Genomic DNA, 25,785 nt, shown 5'->3' on the forward strand with positions numbered 1-25,785 from the left:
ATTTTAGACGTCCATCACAGTCCGACCCTAAATTATATAAAGGATGATAAATTATGAAATTAATTTATAGTCGATATAAAAAAAAAAAACTTATTAGGTCTAAACATAGTAAAGATTGGCAAAGCTCTTCTAAGATGAAAAATAAATAAAAAAAGTCATAGGAGGGACATTTTGAAAATATATTTCGTGATTTAATTATTTTGAAAGTTAGATAAGCTAAATGAAAAATCCCTAAACGGACGATTGAAATTAATAAGTAAAATTGAAACAACTATATTATAAAAAACAAAAAATAAAATAATAATTGCTTTTTATATTTTTAAAATTTTATTAATTGGTGTGTTTTCAATTTTCATTGTATAAGTTTGTTTCTTTACTAGTTCTGTGAAAATTTCACAGTCGAAAAAATAAATGAAAAAGAAATGGATGGATAAAGTATTAAATTTAGGGCAAAAAATTATTTTCATACTCTTTTCTCTCTCTCTCTCTCGCTCTCGCTCATTAATCCATCCTCGCCTTATCCTTCTGCAATCCACCGCATCAAAAGGCAGGCCATGGCTTCCGCCCTCGGTGCCGCCGCTGTCCTTTCGCCTCCCGTCGGCCTCTTCTCCCTCTCCCGCAGTCTCCCAACCTTCTCCGTTTCCTCCAAAGTTCGATTCCCCTCTATCCCGACCCGCCTTTCCTCATCTCAAAGGCCTTTCCTCCCCCTTTCATCTTCAATCGCCCGCAAGTCGAACTTGCGCGCGGCTGCCGAAGAGGAGTCCATCCACACTGAGGATGTTGATCCGGCGGTTCCAGCGCCGGTGGAGGAGCAGTTGGCCGCTTCCACCGCCGCCAAAGAGGAAGACGTCTTTGCGGTAGTAATGGTGAGTCGAAAATTTGTTTGTGTCTTCATCACAATTTGTTTCTTAAGCTCTTCTCGGTGAATTCATTCTTGTAGATTTGTTCTTTAAAATTTGAACTCTGGGTAAAATTTTCAGGTCGGCTCACGGCAGTACATTGTTATCCCTGGACGATTCCTCTACACGCAGAGATTGAAAGATGCTAACGTCAATGACAAGGTTATAAGTTTGCCTCTCTGTTTTTCTAGCAATTCCTCTTCAAGACTCGTCTATGCAATTACGTCCTAAACTGATTTGTCCTTGTTTAAGAATGTAGACCTTCAAAATATTTAATGATCATGTTCATTTTTCCTACTAAGCAAAGTCACACTAGATTTCTAATTCCGAAATGTCTTATTTGAGGCCAATATCAGATATCATTAAGTAACATGGGGAAACAAAGTATGGGTAGAGTTGGATCATAGTTATGATCCAGAGGCTCTAGGATACCTGCGCCTTCAGGTTACAAAAAAAACCATGGTGGTCTTCCATAGGTCGGTTATGGAGAGTACATATGCGGACATGATTTGAAGTAGGGCTGTAAACAAGCCGAGCTGAGCTTTGGGGTGTTCAAGCTTGTTTGATAAGGTAACCAAGCCGAGACGAGCTGAGCTTAAAATGAACTAAGCTTTTGAAATGAGTGTTTAAGCTTGACTTGGTTTATTTTTTATGAGCTTGAGCTTGGTTCGTTTAGATGTTATCAAGCTCTCAATTCAAGCTTGCCTTGAGCTTCGTTCGAGCTTGGCTTGAGCTTGGTTCGAGGTTGGCTTGAGCTTGGTTCGAGCTTGGTTCGTTTAGATGTTATCACGCTCTCAATTCAAGCTTGTTTGATTGTTTAAAACTTTTAGTTGTTTGATTGGTTATTGAGTTTGATAATTTAAATTTATTTATTTATTTTATTTTATTGTTTATTTAGCATATTGAAAAGAGTTTTATTAATGAATATCAGAATATGGTTTGTGAACATTGTTCATGAACGTTGTTCACGAATGTTATTCACGAATGTTAACGAGCTGAACACATATTTATTCAAGCTTGTTTATTTAGCTTAATAAGCTGTTCAATCTTGTTTATTTAATTAATCTTATGTATATTGAACGATCATAAACAAACAATTACCAAGCTGAACACTAAGTTTGTTTACGAACGCTTGGTTCATTACAGCCCTAGTCACCAAGAAACCTATTTGTGCCCCTAGGTCGCCCATCAAAGTGATGGCCTTCTACAAGTTCAATTGGTAAAGTAACAATAGTTACGATCCAGAGGCCTCCAAGAACTTGTCTACACTCTCTAGGTTTAGATCTGACCTATGTATATCCATCAAGGTAATTTACAGAATTAGGCTGCATTTATGATCCAGGGGCCTCCAAAACCCACCTGTGCTCTCAAATATTGGGTCTGAGTATCAAGGCATTTATTTTTTAAAATAACTCATTGATGTATATGTTTGTGGATGGCCATGTCTGCCGAGTTTACATGTTGAAGGAAACTTATTGCTTCTTTGTAATATTAGAGCAAAAATGTATTTGTGAAGTGGCCACAAATGCAACCTTTACAAACAATCCATCAGAGATGTAAGACCAAAAATATAATCATTTTCATGACACTTACCATGACCCTTCCTCGAGTTATCATCATTTTTTCTTTTAACTGACTGGACTAGTTGGTTTGACTGGTTAAATCATGAACAACAGATCAATCTAGTCAGGTTCAGATGATAGAAACATCTGATTGAACCATATTTTTGATCTGTTGGGATGATAGGAATAATATCATTGGAGGCTGTAAGACCGAAAAATATAATTATGTTCATGGCACTTACCATGACCCTTCCCCAAGTTATCATCAATATTTCTTTTAACTGACTGGACTAGTTGGTTTGACTGGTTAAATCATGAACAACAGATCAATCTAGTCAGGTTCAGATGATAGAAACATCCGATTGAACCATATTTTTGATCTGTTGGGATGATAGAAATAATATCATTAGAGGCTGTAAGACCGAAAAATATAATTATGTTCATGGCACTTCCCATGACCCTTCCTCAAGTTATCATCAATATTTCTGTTAACTGACTGGACTAGTTGGTTTGACTGGTTAAATCATGAACAACAGATCAATTTTGTCAGGTTCGGATGATAGAAACATCCGATTGAACCATATATTTGATCTGTTGGGATGATAGAAATAAAAGATCATTGGAGGCTGTAAAACCGAAAATATAATTATTTTCATGGCACTTACCATTATCCTTTTTCCAAGTTGTCATCATTGTCTTATAACTGGACTGAACCAGCCAATTTGACTGGTTAAACCAGGAAGAGGAGGCCCATCCAGTGAATCCAGTCTGGTTTTGATGATAGAAACATCTTAGTTGAACATATTTTTGACCAGCTGAGAGAATAGGACTTGCTGGTTTTTGACCATTTAAATGAGGAATTGGAGGTCAATCCAGTCAGGTTGAGATGATAAAAACATTCCACTTGAACTAGATATTTTGATTGGTTATTTAACTCCCACTCCTGCATCAAAAGCACTGGTTATGACATTAACTCAAACCTCTATCATGGACTTCTCTGCAGATTATTCTAAACAAAGTTTTGTTGGTTGGAACTCGAACAAAGGCATACATTGGACAACCAATTGTAACTAATGCTGCTGTGCATGCTGTTGTTGAGGAACAGGTAGATTTTTATCATCAGCACTAACAATCCTTCATATGAACTGCTTTAGGTTGTAACTCATCTTCTATTACTCATGCAGGGATTAGATCACAAAGTAATTGTTTTTAAATACAAGAGAAAGAAGAACTACCGCCGGAACATTGGTCATCGTCAGGTAATTTAATTCATATAATATAATCAGCAATGAACATTGTTTGGATCTATGTACTACGTTAAGGTTGATGAAAATGTTCAATGTTGGCACACAGCCAAGAACACGGATAAGAATCACCGGCATAACTGGATATGAAAATTTTCCTGCGGAAACTATGCCTGAGAATGTGCCTGCATAGGAGCGAGGGGGGGAGACCACCATTCTTATTCGCCCGGAACACATTGGGTGAAGGTTGTTGGTTTGTAGTCGTTAAGTTCTGTCAACATTACTGATGGTTTTGAAATTAAACTGCCGGTCCCCCTTCAGCGCTTCAATTCATAGCTCATAGCTAAATAGTCAACTTCACAGCTAAATTGCTCATCAATGCATTATCGCTGCCGCCGAATGAGTACAAGGCATTGGAATCCTGTCCTAAATTTGTGCATTTACATATTTGTATGTTGAAAAGAGAAGTTTGTGAGTCTGTAAAACTGTTAGTGAATGGCTATGCTTTGGTGATGGTTCCATCAATTCGGATGTGTTGCACTCTTTGCTCCTCTAAGAGTTGCTCGTGTTGCTACTGTTTTTTTTTTTGCAATTTCTTTATATTTTCCGGGATTTGATGTCAAACTCCAATTGGTGAAGCTCATTTTAATATCACTCATGTGGAATCTGAGCCATTAGCAGAATGACTAGTTTTTCTTGTTTTAATGACATCTACTATTGCCTATATGCCATTGTATCTTTTTGATTCTCTCCTCAAAAGAAAATGTACAAATTGTTCATTTCTATCAAAGCAAATTGCAATATGAGAAGATTATTATCGTGGATGATACATGTCTTCCTCTTTTCACATGCACAAGCTCACAAGCCCCTTTGTTTTTGATGATCATTTGGTGGGAAGTGAAGGCCATAGGTTACTTTGCCTAAATCAATTGTAGAAAACGTTTATTTCAGACGTTCTTAGTAGTTTATCGTCAAAAGTGATTTGGGGTATGAGAAATTTTTTTCTTAGTACTTTGTCTAAATCAAACATTTACAACATGCTTACGAGTCAACCCAAGTTCTCTTCATCTCCTTTGATTCTTTTTAGGACTGTAAATAAGTCGAGTTCAATCGAATTTTAGGGTGTTCAAATTTGTTTAATAAGATAATTGAGCCAAGCTTAAAATGAATCAAGCTTTTGAAACGATTGTTCAATCTTAACTTGATTTATTCTTTATGAGTTTAAGCTTGTTTGAATCATGAGCTTGGTTTGTTTAGATATTATCGAACTCTCGTTCAAGTTTGGCTTGAGCTTGATTCAAGCTTGGTTTGTTTAGATGTTATCAAGTTCTCAATTCAAACTTGTTTGATTGTTTGAAAACTTTAGTTGTTTGATTGGTTGTTGAGCCTGATAATTTAAATTTATTTATTTGTTTTATTTTATTTTATTATTTATTTAGTATATTGAAAAGAGTTTTATTAATGAATATGATTCGTGAATATTGTTCCCGAATGTTAACAAGCTGAACGCATATGTGTTCAAACTTGTTTGTTTAGTTTAATGAATTGTTCAACCTTGTTTATTTAATTAATCTTGTATATATTGAACAAATATAAATAAACTCTTACTAAATTGAATACTAAACTTGTTCACGAACGTTTAATTCATTTACGATCTTATTTCTATCCGTAAGTTGTTAAGTAAGATTCTTTAAAAATAAAAATAAATATTAAAAAGTCTATATATATGGGCTTTCACCTAAAATTTTAAATTCTATTTTGAAAAACCACCTCCTTCTCATTCAGAATTTTCCAAAAGCGACGCCATTCAAAGTTTGAACTTCAAACGAACAAAAAGTACTTTTAAAGCAAAAGTTTAAAATTTAAATCTCAAATCCGGTCCCCCTTCCTTCGGCTACAGTGCGACGGCCCCACTCAATCTTCGACTAATTTGGAGGCTCCTTTATCGAAAACCAAAAGCACGTTTCTTTTCGAGCCCACTTTTACACCCAAAATTCGAATTTAAAAGCGACGAGAAACGCTCACCACCTCTCCCCTCCGTACGTCGACCGTTATCTCAATTCCCTTCGCGGTGTGCACTTCCTTACGACTACCGCGGTCACACAAACACGCGACACAACCGTTTCCAGCTCACCTAAATTCTCACCTCTCTTGTGATTGATGGAACCTCGGACCCCATTCTTAGCGGGCGATCCCGAAGCGGCGACTCTATCATGATCGTGCGATGGACGGTCCAGATCTTGTATTTTCAAACGAATAGATTCCCTCCAACAAATTGTTTGATTTATTAAAAAAAATGGAAGTTCTTAATAAACCGGCCATCCCTCGACGCTTACCATTTCGGATTCTCTGCGCTTGTTGGAGAGAAGAGGCGACGACGGAGGCTATTGCTACAAGATTTCGATCGATTTCTTCATCGATTAGGGTTTTTGACGCAGATCGATCCCTGCTTCTACCTTCTGCTTCGTCTCGCAGCAAGGGCGGGCGAATTTTAGGGGACTGGGTTGACGGGCTTCTGGTATTCGGGGATGAATCGGCGGTTGTCGTTGTCATCGTCGGCCTCGGTGAAGAGGCCAGCGGCGTCGGATAACCCTGCCAAGTTGCCGGCAGCTGTTGCAGAGCAAGCCAAAAAGAGGGTTGCGCTTGGGAATATCACCAACAAGAACAATGTCGGAAAGAACCCTAACCGGACGATTGGAGCTAAAGGGGGAAATGTGGGTATTCGTTGCATCGTTGCCTCTTTGCCATTGGTTTCTCTCGTATTTTTTTTTGATGGAAGGTGTGCTTTTTGGGTGGAATCATGGCATCGATGTTTGAAGTTATATGTCGTTTTAGATTGTTATTTGATTGATGTTTGAAGATTGCAGGAACTCCTATACCATTATCTTTCGTGCTCCAAAGTTCCTCTTGTTTGATATGGTTTCTGCATTTTTGAAGTTCGTCTCCACTTGGATTATTTTTTTGTTGATTTTGAATGGTCTATCATATAAATGGGTTATGTTTTTGTGACAGAATCGACCATAGAAGTCTTTAGATAAAAGCCACCTGTTTAACGAAGTATCGTGTTCTATTTTATACTCTATAATTCACAGTATGCAAGGCCTTTTTTTGACTGATATCCGAAAATTGATATGAATGTCGGATTTGATTGGGTTATATTATTAAGAAAATAAAATAGTGAGTGAATAATAGTTAACTTCCATGCCCTTTATGAACATTTTTATTCCTGATTTTTGTGTCTATTGAAGTGCGTGTTTGTCATGCTATTATCTCTGATTTACTGATATGTGATTGATAATGGCTTTTAGTAAGAAGTCTGTCTGATTTGATATACTAATCTTTTTTGGTATTAAAGATTCTTCTATTCGACTGCTTGCGGAGCTTGCTTTTTGCATCTTTGAAATATACAACACTCCTTATTTTCATTTGCTTCTCTAATTTCCAGTCATGCAACTTCAAGCTTGTACAAAAAGATTTCCTTTATTAAGCCTATTGCACTTCTTTTTTTTTATGCATTTGTTTTATATACGATTAAAATATGTTTTTGGTTTTTTTATCATCCAGAAACCTAATGCAGCAAGTTCAGCTTCAAATATAAAGAAGAGACCTACAACTAGTAATCGTGATACAAGATCAAGTGCAATTTCTTCATTTACGCCAGTTGTCAGAACAGATGCCATTGTGGCTAACATTAAAAATTCAGTCCTAGTAAACAATGAGGCAAAACTTGCTACTTGCCTTGCTCCCAACAGTATACTTAAATCACCTAGTTCCTCAAGAGATTCTGTTTCCTTGGATGAAACAATGTCAAGCTGTGACTCCATGAAAAGTCCTGATTTTGAGTATGTAGACAATGGAGACTCTCAAGCTATTGCCACATTGGAGAGGAGAGCCAAAGAAAATCTGCTCATTTCTGAGCGGGCAGAGGAAACTGGTACTTCCGAACAATCTGAGAATTTAATTCTACACAATTCTTTTGTGGGATTTTTGTTTTCTTAATCCATAATCAATAAGCTGTGACGGTTCAGTTTTCGATGTCACTAACCTTTTTACTCCACTTATCAGGATTCAAATGGAAGACTGATGTTTCCACACCCATGGAAGTTGACGATTTCATTGATGTTGACGCAAATCATAATAATCCACAGTTTTGCACCACACTTGCTTGTGATATTTACAAACATTTACGCATAGCTGAGGTGACAATCCTTGGTCCCACTCCTATTTTTTTATTATTTCCATTGTTATTGTGGTTACATTTATCATAGCCACTAGCAAAGTTATTTTAATATATATTGATAATCATAACATTAGTACAGTCTGTAGTTACATTGTTTCCGCTTAGTTCCTTAAAATTTTATAAGATACTATGATAAGGTAAAAATGAAAGCTCTGCCTTCAATTTGTTATATGAGGTTAAATAGCAGTCTTAGCTTTTTGTTATCTTACTTCAATTTGTCTATCTTTTTGTCAGACTAAGAAAAGGCCTTCCACGGATTTCATGGAAATGATCCAGAAGGATATTAATGCTAGCATGCGTTCAATTCTAGTAGATTGGCTAGTGGAGGTACATTTTAAGCAAACTTCATGAAAATGCTAAGTACAGATTCACTTACCTTCTCTTAAATGCAGGTTGCAGAAGAATATCGACTTGTCCCTGATACATTGTATTTGACTGTCAATTACATTGATCGGTATCTTTCGGGAAATGAGATCAACCGCCAACGGCTACAACTTCTTGGTGTTGCTTGTATGCTTATTGCTTCGTAAGAACCTATCTATGATATTGAATTAGACTCCCTTTGATAATATCTTAGTCTCTTTTTTCAGTTGAAAATAAACGTATCTCTTGCTAAATCCTTCAGAAAATATGAGGAGATCTGTGCCCCACAAGTTGAAGAATTTTGCTACATAACAGATAACACATATTTCAAGGACGAGGTGGGTTATCTTCTCATCAGATTAAGTAGTGTACTCTGCCTTTGTGTATTTCATTATTGTGTACTTGAACAGGTTTTGCAAATGGAAACTGAAGTTTTGAAGTATCTGAAGTTTGAAATGACAGCACCAACTGCCAAGTGTTTCTTGAGGTAGACTGTTGCCTATTTTGCCGTGTAAAATTGATCATCCTACCTGTCTTGTTCTTATATGTGATTTCAAAATCAACAGGAGATTCATCCGTGCCGCTCAAGTGTCTGATGAGGTAATTTCTTTTACCCTCGTTAAGTTCTTTCTTTCATCAAGACTTTGTTGGAGAAGTAGATGGGATAGGAGAAAATATAACGAAATTGTACACAGCCGTGAATCATCTATTACCTTTATTTTAGGTTCCTGCAATGCAAATCGAGTTTCTAGCCAATTATGTCGCAGAGCTATCGCTTCTTGAGTACAACTTCCTTTGCTATGCCCCGTCATTAGTAGCAGCTTCAGCTATCTTTTTGGCAAATTTCATTCTGCAACCAACGAAGAGGCCTTGGGTACGTGCATGCTCTCCTCTTTCTATGATCATTTCTTCATCAAAAAGAAATGAGGAATCACCAATTCCACCTTGTTGCTATCTTTTGGGCTTAATTCTTGTCATTTTTTGAGTTATGCTGCAGAATGCGACACTAGGCCACTACACGCTATACAAACCATCTGATCTCTCAAGCTGTGTGAAGGCATTGCACAGCCTTCTCTGTGCAAGCGCCGGCAGCAACCTACCTGCGATCAGAGAGAAGTACAGTCAGCACAAGGTAACAATCGCACTTTGTGCTTGTTTAAATAATTAAATCCATACTCTTTGTTGACGCTTTATTCATATTTTGGCAGTACAAGTTTGTTGCCAAGAAGAATTGCCCTGCTTCCATACCTCCAGAATTTTTCCAGGATTAGTGAATTCGCTGACTTGATGATTCTACAATCTGCATGGCAACTGGTTGAAGATTAATCTACCTAAAAACCATCAGGTTGTGGCCATAATCAAGAAATATAATTCTTGAATTTTTCTTTCAGTGTATTCAGCTGAAAAGCAGTTTCATTTCCCGTAGCATGTGCTTGCATAATGTGCCACTGATTCACATTGCAATTATTCATTGCAAACGTTGACTAAGGTAGGGCTATAGAAGAGAGGTGAAGTGATCAACAGCTGAATCCTTTGGTGTGTGAATGACTAAACGTGATCCAAGTTCTATCTACTCGTGTGTTTCCAATATTTCTCTCAATTTTTTTTTAGTGTATTTTTCTATCATGGCTCACTTTGTTTCCTGTCTCTTTAGCACTAGGATCAGTCTTTGACTTACTACTTTGATTCCTGGGGATGATATCGGAACTTGAGCAATTACATTTACCAAATGCATCTAAAGATCATTGAATTTTACAATGTTCCTTCATTATAAACCAACCCATCATTATATTTTACAAAAAAAAAAAAAAAAAGGAGAGAGAGAAAGGGTTCTTGGATCTAGTTGATACAAGAGCATAGATAAATATAGTTTTTAACACAGCAACTGTTTGAAAATTTGAGTTCTTTCATTTAACTAAAGATAGATCAATGCATTCCAGCGAGCCCTGAACTCTTGAAGCTATTGCCTGAGAGCTTGGGAAGCAAAAAGATTCCGGCAACGCCAGAGAGTAAGGCGAAAGCCGACGCCAAAGCGAAAGCAGGGAGGTTCCCTTGGTCGAAGATTGCATCCCATGGGCCAGCTCCAAGAGCAATAATCACCTACATCACCAACCATCTCTTGGTATTAAGTATAAAGGATGAAGTTGAACAATTTGTTGTCGATCACTTAACATATCATTAGAAAGTAGACCTGAGGAATTACTATCGAGATGTTCAAGACTCCAATGCAAAGACCTGTAAACAGATACAGCATAGTAAGACAAATTGAACTATGTAAATGGTGAATATGATCACTAACCTTGGCCACCATCCACTTTAGCTGCCAATTGAGATGCAACAGCAAAAGGAACACTAAACAGAACCTGCAAGTGAAAAAAAAATAGTGCTCGAGAACAATTTACAAGAACAATGTTTATGAGAGTGTAAACAAATTTGAACTTACTGCTAGAGGTAAACCTAAAGCTGCGAAGATTACTAGAGAAACAACTTTAACATCAGTATCTGCACTGATTGCTAGTTGAATTGAGCCCTGAGAGAATTTCTTCAAGGACCAAACGCTCGTGAGGCAAATTGCTGTCATGCCTAGGAACACAAAGAAGTTGCTAAACACCCAAACCACCCTTGGAGTCACTTTCCTGCACATCGGCTCAATGATGAAAGAAGAAAGCCCCAACACGACCTATCGACAAGGCGCAAGACAGACGAATTGTAGGAACATCGAAAACTTTGATGACAAATAACTTCATTCAAATTTTCTCACCGAGTTCAGAAGCAATCCAACTGCACCTTCTCTGACACCTTGATTATAAGCATCTATTTGTGCATCAGTTCCTCTTGGATTACCATGGTACACTTCGCGACCCATCCAATCAGTGTCGTAGAGCAAAAATGGAAACCACGACAACTATAAACAACACACACACACAAAATCAAAAATACAATTACAATAATAATACTTATTATTGTTTTTAAGTGATGAATTCGTGCCCAAGTTATGGAAGTGACAATAAGAACTGAAGGCATTCCAGGGGGCAAGTTCTTGAAAGATCTAAATATATTAAACAATCCTGTTGATTGTTGCTCTTTTGTCAGATGAGAATCAAGCAGAGGGACTTCATTTGCAAGCATTAGAGTGACCGTGAGGCACATGAGTAGAAATACCTGTTTTTGTTTTCAATCCAAAATAAAAATATTAAAGTTTTGGATAACAAAATCTAAGTTCGATCGACAAATTAGTCAGAGGATCTACCACAGCAATCAGAAAGGCAGCCTTTAGATTTGCACACGCTTCGCAACAAGCATTTGTCATTAAGAAAGGAAACCACCTAATTATAAGGAAGAAAAAACACAAGTAATTAAATTAAATTAAATGTTTAAATATATGATCATTCATGATCATAATTAGCTGAGCATACTTGTGCCAATTCCCATTGGAGCCACAGGCGTATCCCAATAGATTTCCTGCAGCCATCCATGAACAGAATATAGCATTTGCTGCATTGGGTCCATGCTGACCTGCCACACAAAACACTCAATTCCATTGCATCAACACTCACAAACGAGGGCCTTTAATTTGCAATCAACCTTGATAAAAGAAGATTTACCAGCGATATCCGCCATGAGTGCTCGAGTCGGCCCCTTCGAAGATTTAAACAAAATTTAGGAGTTGGATTTTGATTTTTCAAAGTAGGGGAGGGAATATAAGAACCCTACTTGAACTGTGTTATTGGAGAAATCTAGCAGCCAAAATCCAAGGCAGTACACCATGGCTGCATGCCATCGAGGGCCGCGATAGATGCTTCATTTACGAAGAAGATACGAGTCATCATTTATCGAATACATCGAATACATGGAGGAAGATAAATAGCATTCGCACTCACCTACAATGCTCTTTTGTATCGCCGAGTGCATACCCAATATCTGAAGAAAATCCTACCACAATTACCTAAAGATCGAGGAGTATGATAAAGAAAATCTATGCGACAAGTATTTATTGATGGATGATATATCAATGCTACTCACAGCTGTACATATCAATAAACATCCAGCAGATATGAAGGGTCTTCTTTTTCCAAATCTCGATCGACAACGATCGCTCCAAAGTCCAACAATAGGTTGAACCTGAATGCATGCAACATTATTCTTTATTAACTAACATAGAAGAAAGAAATTATAAAAAAACTACAAGAGGAAGTTACCACAAAGCCGGCTATTGGACCACAGAGCCATATGATAGAGGAGAGAGCATGTGATAACCCTAATGTCTGCCAATGAATTAAAACTGATTTGTTGTTGTGTATATGCAAGTATGATTATGAAAGTTCACTAGTTACTTCCAATTAAAGGTGAGAAAGATTTGGAATGAAAAACTTTGAGAATGTTCATGATGAATTTGATATATATATATATATATATACTTGGACGTAAGGAGTGAGTAGGGAAAGTTGCAATGCCCAGCCGTATTGCACCCCGCCGGCAACCATGCAGGCGAAGAAGAGCCTCATTAAGCTGATGGGCCTCGCCTGTGGGGGTCCGACGTCGCCTCTGTCGTTGCTCGCGATTTCAACGCTGCCGCTGCCATCTTCAGCTTCTTCGTTATTCTTAGCCATGGATATTCCAAGTGTTGGGGAAAACAAACAAAGAAATATGGTAAATTGTTGAAGAGAAAAAGGGAATATAAATAGAAGAAGAAACGTAGATGACATCGACAACGCAAAGCAAGCGGGAGCACTTAAATGCAGGATCAGGTGACAGGTGGTGCGAATTAGCGCTTAAGCTGCAGTGAAATAAATGTATTTGTAGTAAATAAGGATAATGTAAATATAAATAAATAAAAAAAATTATAAAAAAATTGATCATCTTAATTGTGCTGTTGGAACTCTAAATTAAATTGGATTGTTGGAAGTCTAAATCAAATTGCTTTGTGCAAAAGCTTTCATAAGTACTCTTAAGTTCAAGTTATCTAGGAATTAAAATATTAAATGTAATGGTTAGTAAGTTGTTTTGAGTTTTGTTACCTAGAAAATGCAATTAATGGCCAATTAAGTTCTCTAGTAAATGTAATTGTGTGATTAATATAAGGCGAGAAGAAACTAAATTACTTTTGAACCTGAGTTAAATTCTTCCTTTCCTTTGTTATATGACGATCACTCTTCTAAAATCCTAAATATTATATTTTCAGTTTTCATATGCTTGATAAGTTTTAAAAAACGATTATTTAACTCTCTTTCAAATCCATTTTTTTTTTTGGTGTGCTTATTGGGATGGAAATAAAAGAAGCAAAATAAGCTTATGAATTGTTCTGCTTATTTGGAAGGGAGAAGAGAGGAAGAAAAAAAATAGCCCTTACTTGCTCCTTGTTGTGTTTGGGTTATGAAGCAATTCCATCAAGTTTAATTCAAGCAATCATTTTTTAAAATTGTTCTTCTATCTCAGTAGTTTAACAGATGTAGGCAAGGCAACAAGTATGCTGCCCGAATTTAATCCATTTAAAAATAAATAAATAAAACCGCCATCTTAATAGCCCTTCTAAAACAATCTCTCACAGTCTAAAAAGAGATAGATCATGAGACACATTTGCCCTTTTTATAAGAGAAGTCAACACCCATGAAAATTAACTCCAAAATCTATTAAGATATACTCTAACATGTGGAAACCATTTTATGCTTTATGATCTACTACTATATTAGGGTGGTGACTTTTGGATTCTCCCATCATTTAACAACCAACTTTACTTTTGCTATATACAGGTCATTGAGAGAGAGTTTAATAGGAACCAAATTGACAAGTACAAATGTGATGAAATCTCTTGTCTAATTTCAACCTCCTGACCACTACAATCATTATTCCATATACTTACCGACTGAGTCAAATGTGGAGTGGCTGTCCAGTGGAATTGTGTGACTGTCCAAATCCACAGCAGTCGGTACAGCAGTCATAGATAAACACTCCCTTGAATAAGTATTCATATGGAAAGGAAAAATTGGGAATGACATTTTGATGCAAGCAGTTAGATCATAAAAGAACAATGAGGCAAAGGAAAATAAATAGTCGGATGGATAGATGTAGAGAAGCCTGTGTGATTTACTTTTTGTGAATACAAATTCAACTGACAACAGCTAAAGTAATCTTGGGATGAAGTAGCAAATTCTTCGACCATCACTCTTTTTCAATGTTTTGGGGATGATTTTTCAAATTGGATGATCATTTCTTTTTCTTTCCACCCTTTCCAGATTTTGAAGATCCGGCGGCCGTCGAGGCGTTTGCAGGCTCCTGCTTCTTTGTTCTTCCATGATGCTTTGGAATTAACTCTGCAACCCTCAGCATAAGTTGCTTTTCTGCATCGTATCATCGAAAGATCAGTGAGGACATTGATGAGAAAGCAATGACAGAAATCAAATGAATGTTCTGAAACTCTAGAATAAATAGCAACAAGTCAGAACTTATCAAGTCAGAACTTATCAAGTTCTCTATAGCAACAAAAGACCAGATACCAAATCATTTCATCAGCAAAAAAAAATGCTATGCGTCAACAAACGACAACAAACCACAGAAGTTGAAGGTTTCAAAGATCCAAGAAAAAATAGCAACGACACAGAAAACTGTCAAGTTCTCTACAATAACAAGTCTGGATATCAAATCATCTCGTTCAGAAAAATGCATATGAATGCTTATGAAACGAGAATTTACATGTTCTATTTCACACGAAGAGTACCATTATGAATGATCAAAATCAAAAGAGCATTTCCACAACTTAACCAAACAAAATAAGTAGTTTGGTTCTTCTCAAACTAAATAGAACTATGACCCAAACAAAGAAATAAAACAGAATTCTTCTCGTATAGAAAGATGGCTTTCAGATCAAATTTATGCATCATATAGATCATGTGCTTCAGATGTAGTTACTAGTTGCTATAGTTGAGCAACTAAAAAGGAAAGGAAAGAAAATCATACAGGTACAATTTAGACTATTAGCAAGCGTCCAAAAACTATATCACCAGCCTCCAACCAGATTACAAAGCAATTTCTCGAAATATGCAGTTCAAACTATAATGCAAATGTTTTAAAAACTAAATAAAAACAACTTGACCAATTTTTTTTTTTTGAGTTAGCGTTTTGATTATTGAATTTGTCATAAGTTCCCACACACATTAGTTCAAATGTTGTATACTCTACAATGAAAAGTATACAAAAACAAAATACTAATATACCACCAAATGCCCCACCATAGATCATATTAATATTTTCAAATACACCATAACTATATAGTGCAATTGGTTATCTGGCTCTTAAATAATATAATTAATGTTTAGTTTATCTATTAATTGCATGTGGGATTATAAGCAACGTACAACTATGGATAATGAATCCTTACTTGAACCAATCTCGGCATTCCAGAGAGATCCATCTTCCTTTTTCAGCTGGAATCTAATCCTCCCTCTTTGCATGAAGTCCCGAGGATATGCCTTGTCTATCTGCAATTATTGGAAGCATTTACAGGGATAAACAAAATAAGAACAAAATATAAATGACAGCCTCAATATAACCAAGAAAAAATGTCACAGTGGAGCTTGACACCTCAATTACACATGGAATCTTGAGATAGTTGCAGCAATCACTAATCTCAACACATGTGGGGTTTTCACATGCATTTGCTGTACTGATTCTTCGTCCCTCAGCAACTGTCTTCTTTGAGTTAATGTATACTGGATAGATTATATTCCATTTCTTTATATTTGATGGTTCAATCTGCATTCTTCACAAAATTTTGTTTCCTGCTTGCAGTTCCACTCATTAAGAAATTATTTGAATAGAAAATAGAATAAAAAAATCCACTTGGAACTCATTCTCTTAACAAATCAGAATATACCAAATACATCAACACATTGAGATCAAATACAGTAGGAAAATCTAAATATAATTTTACAAACAATAGACAACATAGAAGAGAAACTATCTAGAATATTATATCATAATAATATTCTACAAACAAACTTACTAATCACACCTTTAAGTTATCATGGATCTTCCTTCAACAATGAAATACAGGGACAGATCTAGGAATTAGAGGGGGGCTTGACTTAATATAATAATATATAAATACATAACAAAAAAAAAGTCATTTACATTATACTATTCAACAAAGTTGTGCCCTATGAGATTTTGTAACATAAACTTCATCTATAATAGAATCTACATCTATATTATTAGTTAAATCTCGTTCAATATAGAGTATCAAACAATCTTCAAGAAAGTCATTGCTAAAACTACTATGTTTCACATATTGGTAAAAGTGAAAAAAAAAATAAAGAAAAAAAAAGATTAAGCTAGCTATTAATTATCCACATGGACCCTAAGATCTGGCTCTGCCAGTTCTACCACTATAGAGGGGCTGGCAACACAACACTTATGAGGAGAGAGGATAGCCTGGAGAGATGAAATGCACATCCAATTGAGGCCACATCTTGATATTCCTAGCACATCCAATTGAAACCTTATCTTTATATTCCTAGGTTAAATTAGATTTAAATTACTTTTTTTCCGTGGTCACCAAAAGTCAATCAGAATAATTAATGAAATCCAAATTTGAGAACAGCAACATCTGAAGAAAATGAAAATACAAATTTTGAGAACAGCAAAATGATAGGAAATTGATAGAAATGGCATCAATGTGTTTTAAGAATCAAATAATAAGGAAATAATTCAAGCTAGTAGAAGCAGCTCCTGCCGACGTTGTGCGATGCTTTGGTTGCGCACGAGCAGCTCCTGCATGCGATGCTTTGGCCCGCGGCAGTCAACGCGCCGTGATCGCGGAAAAGCGAGATTCTCCCGTGGCCGGGCGGGCGACAGAAGTCGTGGCCAAAGCATCGCTATACGAGTTGGTCTCGCGAGCAGCAGGAAGCGCGCGATTCGATCGCGCAGGCGAACGCAGGAAGAGAGGCTATCTCAGCAGGATGGGAAGAACTGAAGAAGTACCTTAGATTCGAAGATCGATCGTCGCAGTGGATCGTTCTCTCGTCGCACGAGAGAAAGAAAGAAAGAAACCTAAACCTTTAAAAATAATAATAATAAAAAATAAAAAATGGCTAGGAAACGGGGCTGGGCTACAGCCCAGTGTAACCCAATCCGTCTCTGGTGAAATACATTAATAAGTAATTCACTTAAATGTAACATATTGACTTAAATGTAACATCAAAAATTCCATAGAGACATAGTTTGAATGGTAGAAGACGACAAAGAGCCCTCAAAAAACACATTTTCTACTAGGCTTACTTTTTTTCATAAAAAAGTAATTACAATAAACCATATGAGTCAATTCAACATAGCGGCCAATCAGGGGTGAACTGGTGGCTTAAGAAACTTGCTAGTCCCTATCCTAGTATCCAATTTGGATCGGATCCCTAGCATCCAAAATGATCTTGCCCAAAATCTCCCTGTTTTTTTGCCTAAATTTTGAGCAAAATTTCATAAGACCGAGAATATGAAGAAGATCGTTCCCGTCCTCCCGTTACTGTTAAAAAGGGTGACAAAAAAACCACCTTTTGCCACCAAGAATAGGAAGAAGATCAAGGAGAAATCAGAAACTGCCAAAAATAGACAAATATTGGAGAAATCAGCAAAAAAAGCACATAGGTTAAGGGCGTCGAGGCGTAGAAAGAGAAAACAAGGAGGTAGGGTCGATGAAGATCGAGGTGGAAGGCTTCTCCAAGAAGCAGAATTACTTAGGCGACTCCGAAACTTGGATTCGACAGAGAGACGGAGGCGGAAAATACGTGCTGTCCACGTTGAGGAAGAAGCGGAAACGGCAGCGTGTGGAGTAGGCCTCGCGAACCACGAGGTCTCACCAGCCGCTCTCGGCTACACCCGAGCATGGACCTTGTTTCACTTGGTGTACCTTCAACCTTCATACAAAATATTCTATGGCAAGGAAAACAACCTAAACAAACAAACGTGAAAGATGAACAAACTTAGATTTGCAACAAGAAGATTGCGACTGATTAATATGGAGAAAGAAACAAAATCTAACAAGACGCATAAAACTGAAAATAATTTAAAAAAAAAACCCTAGATCTGACAAAACCCGATCTACCTACAACCAACATGTTCAAGATCAAAATTTGAGATTTAGGGAGGCGACGCACCTGCAGCGTATTCGATCCTCGCCGATTCTAAAATGAGAAGAGATAAAACCTGCGGGTCGAGCAGAGCACCCTCGTCAATTCTCACGGCGGTTAGGAATGGCAGATGGCCGGAGAGGGACGGGATTAGCAAAGAGGAAGAAGGGGTTCGAATCGAGCTTGGACTTCGAAGAGGCCCGCAATGGCCTCCTTTAAAGGCGAGGAAAGTCGAAAAAAAATTCTAAAGAAACAATGAGGCTTTGTTTACTTGGGACAAAGGAAATAAAAATTATGGAAAAATTGGAAATTTTTTCTCTGTTTATTACGTTAAAAAAAGATGATTATATTTTAGGGATGATAATTTCATCATAATATCCAAATAAAGAGAAATTAATATTCAATCCAGAGAATATAGACTATCTATACCTAATATCTGACTAAATAGTCGATTAAATAATATATATATATATATATATATATATATATAATAGGATGTTAATTTTAATATATTTTTTTGAATGATAATAATTGGATAGAAAGAAAAAAAATTACAAAATATAGAAGATATTTGATCGTATGTGTATACTCGGTTATCCTATACCCTATAGTATGGGGACGAATGATATAGAATCCGATCAATTAACATCCCTATTATATTCCTTTCTCTTATTTATTTCAAAAAATAAAAAAAAAAATATTTTCCTCTTTCTCTTTACTTAATGGATAGATAAATTACTTCCACCTCAAATCAGGCGGAACACAATTCAATCCCTTAGTGCAACTGCATTGGTAAATTATTAGGACGTTATAATATTTCTAGGACGTTAAAACCAATGCAAGGATGGTTATAACATGCATGAGATCCACCAAAACATTAAAAATGTTCAACTCATTGAAGGGCAGGGATCCTCTGGTCCAAGATCCTTGGATCAGTCTTGATCCCTTATTCATTCATTGGTTGGATGAGCGGAATCCCACCTATTTAACAGGCGGGGTCCAACCCACCCAACCAATGAATGAATAGGACCTCTTCTGATCCAGAAAATTCTGGATCAGAGGATCTGACTATCACGCCCCCAGAGAAATCTCTGTCAGACAAAAATCCGGCAACATCTCCCCCGTACCGATGATAATATGAAACAATATACATACACACAAACAACATATAACATATTCATCTCACAATCTTCCAAATCTATCCAGAATTCAAGGCTATCTGTCGAAACCAAAACAATATTAAGGTTGATTCAAAATATTCAAATTTGTCCAGAAATCCAAAGTTGTCTTGTCGAACAAAAACTACATCAAGATCGATTCACAACCCTTAGATTTGTCCAATCAAATCCACAACCCTCCAAAAGAAACAGAACCCCCATTGCAATCACATTCCATCCTACTAAATCGGTCCACCCAAAAAAAAATCATAATGACTTAAAGAACAAAGAACATCATTGACTCAAATCCTCTATACCATAAATTGAAATCAACCTTCACAAGAGATAAAACATGAAGTAGGACAAAGATTCTCCAGCTCCCTTGACCCGTGAATTCAGCACCATCACAAGGAACCAGAAATTATCACAAAACAATATCACTTCCACCTTAAGACTCGGAACCTTCACAAGACCAGAATACAAGATCAAGCCAACATCTCACACCCAAAATAAATCTGTCCAAAACAAAATCGAACTATCACAGCAACATGAACAAAAATCAAAACCATATACCACCACCAAATTTCGTCCACTGCTTCACAACCAATTCGTGGAAACCAGCAATTCCATCAACACCGTATCCTTGCAAAACAACCAACCAAGTTTTAGATCACGTTTAGCTCCCTACCTTTGGATTGAATAAATTCCCAAAATTCCATTGCTAACTAAAAAACAGAACAAGATCGACTAGAGACCACACAATCCACTGCATTTCGATAAGACCAACCACTACGAATCGAAATCCTAAAATAGTCCAACATTTTCATAAGAAATAGGAAATAGAAGTATCCTCGATCAAGACTTAAAACACCGACATTAAATCTGAACTTTCAGAAGCTGTAGGAAGGAGCAATACTTCATCAGAACTAGTTGAATCCATCAAGAACTTGGCCAGAACTCAATCCGAAAAAAAAAACTAAACAAAAATAAGATCAAACACGAATGCCCAAACCCATAACCAAATCTAACCACTTACCTCCAAAATTACTGCTAGGGCACAACACCACGAGAGGGAGAGGGAGGGGATCAGGATGAGTACCGCTGCTAGGGTTGCATCGGAGATGGGCGACGAGTGGCGCGACGTCGGGCGCCGGCGATGTCAGGCAGAGACAATGCTGAGAGAAGGCAGAGCACGAGAAGGCGATCGGCGTGGCGAGATCGCGAGGAAGGGAAGTCATGTGAGGGCTCAGGAAAGAGGAGGTCGACGGTTGAGGCTCGAAAGAGAAGACCGGCAACGGCTTGGGGTCGGCGAAGGAGAGGAGGCGGCGTCGCGAGGTCAGGAGGGGGAGAAGGTTTTTCGGCGTGGGAAGGAGAATAGTGCACAGGAGAAAATCTTATAACTTAGGGTGCGTTTGGTTCGGGGTTATTCTTGATAACCTTGGTTATCCATCGAAGGTTATCAACAAAAATCTTGTTTGGTTTAGGTATTCGATAATTCCCGAGTAATGTTCCATGCCCGACACGTCAGCAAAACCTCAGAAAACTAAGGTTTTTCTTGATTCCAGGGTTAACGAATTTTTTTTACCAAAAATACCCTCCGATAAGAAAAAATATGAAAAAAAAAGAGAAAAAAAATGTAAAAAAAAATTTAAAAATTTAATTTTTTTAAAATAAATAATTTTAAAAAATTTTAAAAATAAAAAATAAAAATTTTAAAAATTAATTTTTTTAAAAAAAATAAAAATTTTAAAAATAAAAAAAATTAAAAATAAAATAAATTAATTAAAATTAAAATTTAAAAATGGAAAAAAAATAAAAAAATAAAAAAAATATAAATATAAATAATATAAAAATATAAAAACATAAAAACATAAAAAACACATAAAAAAGTAAAAAAATATATAGGAAAAGAAAAGTAAAAAAAATTAAAAAATAAATAATAATAATAATAATAATATTATTATTATTATTATGTATAGTTGGTTTTGTAACTGAGGGTAATACGGTAAAATATTAAACTAGGGTATTTATTAAAACCTTCAAACAAATAAGTTTTTGTTGCATTATCTAGGTTGAACCAAACAACATTGGTTATGTTTTATTTCCCATAACCTTGGTTATGTGATTACCTGGTAATCACATAACCAAGGTTATACATGATGACTTGAACCAAACACACCCTTAGGGTTTTTAAAATTAAACCCTAGATCCATTCCTCAATCAACTCCCATCTCCGGATATTCCAAACAGACTTTTCTCGAGCCCATAAGTGCATCTCCTCTAAATACACCGTTCGAGCTCCGATTAATTCTAAAAAAAAAATTCTAAAAATTTCTGATAAGGCTATTTGCCTATTAAACCTTATTATTTAATTATTATTTGTTGTCGTATTTTACATTCTCCCCCACTAATAAAAATTTTATCCCCAAATTTCCTGCTCAACCTGGGAATCCTCATCTAAGGGTAACAACCAAATAATACACACATATACTAGTCCATCATAATATCATGATCAAATCCTTAACCGAAAAGGATTATTCTTTGGGTTATGAGTCCACCCTGCTTTCGCTACTCCTCCACTATTATCTAGCCAATCGTGGGTAAATCAACCATCTCCAAAATCCATAACACGCTATCAGCATATCCTCCATCATCCGTATAGCGTACTCCGATTATCCATCTATCGTATTTGTCCCAAAGCATAGGCTAATTTAAAGAACCATGTAAAGGCATCTACATGAAAAGAGCAAAGCACAATCTACTAGAAAGTTCGTCACAGGAATGCAAATCCAGCAAAATCTAACAACTCTTCCTTAGTATGGTTTAATGGACCTAAACTGTGGTTCTACAAGAGTATGATGAATCTAAACAGTGACTGACCCAACACATATCATACATGATATAAACTAGTCAAGTAATAACAGAAATGTATGATAATAGTACATCACATACCTCCTATAGCTTGGAGATTCCTGTCGCTGCCTGGTCCCAAAACTCGAAGGTCATATAGAGGAATCAATTTGCAAAGGGAAAATAAACAAAAAAACCAAAACCCCAAAAATAGGCAACGTAAAACTCGCTCTGATACCACTAAATTAATATCGATTAACTCGAAAATCCAGAACACGAAAAACAACAGACATCATAAAACTGCTCTGATACCAAAAATTAGTATCAGATTAACTCGAAAATCCACAAGACAAAAAATGGCATCGCAAACCTCCTCTGATACCAAAAATTGTCACGCCCCCAGAGGAGTCTCTGCCAGACAAAAATCCAGCAACATCTCCCCCGTACCAGTGATAATATGAAACAATATACATACACACAAACAACATATAACATATTCATCTCACAATCTTCCAAATCTATCCAGAATTCAAGGCTATCTGTCGAAACTAAAACAATATTAAGGTTGATTCAAAATATTCAAATCTGCCCAGAAATCCAAAGTTGTCTTGTCGAACAAAAACTACATCAAGATCGATTCACAACCCTTAGATCTGTCCAAACAAATCCACAGCCCTCCAAAAGAAACAGAAACCCCATTGCAATCACATTCCATCCTACTAAATCGGTTCACCCAAAAAAAAAACATAGTGACTTAAAGAACAAAGAACGTCATTGACTCAAATCCTCTATACCATAAACTGAAATCAACCTTCACAAGAGATAAAACATGAAGTAGGACAAAGATTCTCCAGCTCCCTTGACCCGTGAATTCAGCACCATCACAAAGAACCAGAAATTATCACAAAACAATATCACTTCCACCTTAAGACTCGGAACCTTCACAAGACCAGAATACAAGATCAAGCCAACATCTCACACCCAAAATAAATCTGTCCAAAACAAAATCGAACTATCACAGCAACATGAACAAAAATCAAAACCATATACCACCACCAAATTTCGTCCACTGCTTCACAACCAATTCGTGGAAACCAGCAATTCCATCAACACCGTATCCTTGCAAAACAACCAACCAAGTTTTAGATCACGTTTAGCTCCCTACCTTTGGATTGAATAAATTCCCAAAATTCCATTGCTAACTGAAAAACAGAACAAGATCGACTAGAGACCACACAGTCCACTGCATTTCGATAAGACCAACCACTACGAATCGAAATCCTAAAATAGTCCAACATTTTCATAAGAAATAGGAAATAGAAGTATCCTCGATCAAGACTTTAAACACCGACATTAAATCCGAACTTTCAGAAGCTGTAGGAAGGAGCAATACTTCATCAGAACTAGTTGAATCCATCAAGAACTTGGCCAGAACTCAATCCGAAAAAAAAAACTAAACAAAAATAAGATCAAACGCGAATGCCCAACCCCATAACCAAATCTAACCACTTACCTTAGGGCACAACGCCGCGAGAGGGAGAGGGAGGGGATCAGGATGAGTACCGCTGCTAGGGCTGAATCGGAGATGGACGACGAGTGGCGCGACGTCGGGCGCCGGCGATGTCAGGCAGAGACGATGCTGAGAGAAGGCAGAGCGCGAGAAGGCGATCGGCGTGGCGAGATCGCGAGGAAGGGAAGTCACGTGAGGGCTCGGGAAAGAGGAGGCCGGCGGTTGAGGCTCGAGAGAGAAGAAGACCAACGACTCCGGCTCGAGAGAGAAGAAGACCGGCAACGGCTTGGGGTTGGCGAAGGAGAGGAGGCGGCGTCGCGAGGTCAGGAGGAGGAGAAGGTTTTTCGGCGTGGGAAGGAGAATAGTGCACGGGAGAAAATCTTATAACTTAGGGTTTCTAAAATTAAACTCTAGATCCATTCCTCAATCAATTCTCATCTCCAGTTATTTCAAATAGACTTTTCTCTCATAAGTATATCTCATCTAAATAGTAATTCGAGCTCCGATTAATTTTAAAAAAAAAATTCTAAAAATTTCTAAAAAATTCTGTTAAAGCTATTGGTCTATTAAATCTTATTATTTAATTATTATTTGTTATCGTATTTTATACTGGACTACTCATTGAATGCGTTCAATGTATTTTTTTATTTTTTAATCAATGTCCGCATGTGACATGTCCCCACATAGGTAAAATTTATTTTATTATTATTATTATTATTATTAACAGTCTCTAGTGTTGTGTGTCGCCACCCAATGCAAGGTGTAAAAGAGCGGCATCCATTGTCATCTTTCGGTGGATCTTCTCCACTCGCCTTCCACATGCTGGACCACGTGTGTACGGAGCTCTTGTTGTTGTTGTGTTGCTCCTACTCTAGCCCCCTTTGGTGGTGGGTTTAAATGGATCATTCGACGTTTAGGGACGGCTGCTAGCTCAAGGACTGATTCTTTCCTCCGAGCCGCCTGGGCCTCTTTAATATTGATGTACTCAGTAGCCCGCCCGAGTAGGTGATCGAAGTCTCATGGGAGCTTCCGGATGAGCAACCAAAATAACTTGCCCTCTAAAAGCCCTTGTGAGAATGAACTCACAAGTATCTCCAAAGTGGCTGAAGGGACTTCCATAGCCACTTGGTTAAATCTTTTAATGTAGGCCCACAAGGCTTCCTTAGACCCCTGCTTAACCGCGAACAGGTTGACATTCGTCTTCTGGAGATGATAACTGCTCGCGAAGTGTTGCAGGAATGCTGAGCGGAAGTCCTTGAAACTGTAGATCGACCCCATCGGCAGCCGCCTGAACCACCTCTGCACTAATCCGGTTAACGTGGTGAGAAAGACCTGCATTTGACTCTGTTGATGTATTGATGAAGCATGGCCATGTTGTCGAATTTGATGAAATGATCCTCAGGGTTGGTTGCCCTCGTGTACTCTCTGATTGTTAGCGGCGAGTAATATTGCGGCAGCCGATGGTCCAGGATCTCTTGAGAGAATTGCCTATTTATCCGTTCGGGAGAATCGTCGAGCCTTAGTGCTTTACCCTTATGTTTGTCCCAAGCGGGCGCTTACTCCGATGAGGATCCTTGTGCTTTATCCGTTCGGCCTTGTTCCTCCGAAGGGGTGCGGAACAACCCTCGGTGGTAGGGGATTGGCACATTCGGTGTCTCTCCAAATGTGTCGATCGGCTTGTTGCCCGGACGACCAGCAACAATGTTTTCTCCTCGGCCTTTATGATCAGCTTGTTGACCTATTGCCAATGCTGCTTGTTCATTTGCCTGACGATCGAATATCGCCTACTGCTGCTCCAACATCTTAGTCGCCCGTGCTTGTATCAACATGTCCAACTCATCTTGC

General features: G+C 37.3%; 4 protein-coding genes across 7 annotated transcripts; 2 read left to right on the forward strand and 2 right to left on the reverse strand.

Moving 5' to 3' along the window:
• Positions 1-476: 476 nt before the first annotated feature.
• On the forward strand, positions 477-4,230 carry LOC121998112 (50S ribosomal protein L21, chloroplastic-like). The gene is made up of 5 exons (XM_042552863.1): positions 477-866; positions 981-1,061; positions 3,465-3,566; positions 3,646-3,720; positions 3,815-4,230. Exons 1-5 carry the CDS (start codon positions 555-557, stop codon positions 3,896-3,898), a joined length of 654 nt encoding a protein of 217 aa, XP_042408797.1. The 5' UTR covers positions 477-554; the 3' UTR covers positions 3,899-4,230.
• A 1,791-nt stretch (positions 4,231-6,021) lies between these two features.
• LOC121998113 (cyclin-A1-4-like) lies at positions 6,022-9,881 on the forward strand. Its single transcript, XM_042552864.1, has 11 exons — positions 6,022-6,419; positions 7,270-7,639; positions 7,771-7,904; positions 8,180-8,272; positions 8,338-8,471; positions 8,571-8,646; positions 8,719-8,795; positions 8,875-8,908; positions 9,033-9,182; positions 9,306-9,440; positions 9,517-9,881. The coding sequence occupies exons 1-11, from the start codon at positions 6,234-6,236 to the stop codon at positions 9,577-9,579; spliced, it is 1,452 nt and encodes a 483-aa protein (XP_042408798.1). The 5' UTR covers positions 6,022-6,233; the 3' UTR covers positions 9,580-9,881.
• A 231-nt stretch (positions 9,882-10,112) lies between these two features.
• Positions 10,113-12,918, reverse strand: LOC121995348 (sucrose transport protein SUT1-like). The gene is made up of 14 exons (XM_042549108.1): positions 12,727-12,918; positions 12,508-12,573; positions 12,332-12,430; positions 12,190-12,254; positions 12,023-12,107; positions 11,914-11,947; positions 11,725-11,824; positions 11,559-11,634; positions 11,297-11,470; positions 11,070-11,213; positions 10,752-10,988; positions 10,608-10,671; positions 10,500-10,543; positions 10,113-10,408 (listed from the first exon to the last, which is right to left on the reverse strand). Exons 1-14 carry the CDS (start codon positions 12,916-12,918, stop codon positions 10,235-10,237), a joined length of 1,554 nt encoding a protein of 517 aa, XP_042405042.1. The 3' UTR covers positions 10,113-10,234.
• Positions 12,919-14,246: 1,328 nt separating this feature from the next.
• On the reverse strand, positions 14,247-24,343 carry LOC121998114 (signal recognition particle 19 kDa protein-like). 4 transcript variants are annotated; one of them, XM_042552867.1, is made up of 5 exons: positions 23,944-24,343; positions 22,533-22,562; positions 15,887-16,083; positions 15,684-15,783; positions 14,247-14,646 (listed from the first exon to the last, which is right to left on the reverse strand). In XM_042552867.1, the coding sequence occupies exons 3-5, from the start codon at positions 16,061-16,063 to the stop codon at positions 14,513-14,515; spliced, it is 411 nt and encodes a 136-aa protein (XP_042408801.1). In that variant the 5' UTR covers positions 16,064-16,083; positions 22,533-22,562; positions 23,944-24,343; the 3' UTR covers positions 14,247-14,512. The 4 variants fall into 4 exon arrangements, with proteins under 4 accessions (XP_042408801.1, XP_042408802.1, XP_042408800.1 ...); XM_042552868.1 differs by lacking the exon at positions 23,944-24,343 and having other exon boundaries at positions 22,533-23,911; XM_042552866.1 differs by lacking the exons at positions 22,533-22,562; positions 23,944-24,343 and adding an exon at positions 18,451-18,660.
• Positions 24,344-25,785: the final 1,442 nt, after the last annotated feature.

This window comes from Zingiber officinale, chromosome 6A (genome assembly GCF_018446385.1).
Source record: "Zingiber officinale cultivar Zhangliang chromosome 6A, Zo_v1.1, whole genome shotgun sequence".
In the NCBI taxonomy this organism is placed as follows: domain Eukaryota; kingdom Viridiplantae; phylum Streptophyta; class Magnoliopsida; order Zingiberales; family Zingiberaceae; genus Zingiber; species Zingiber officinale.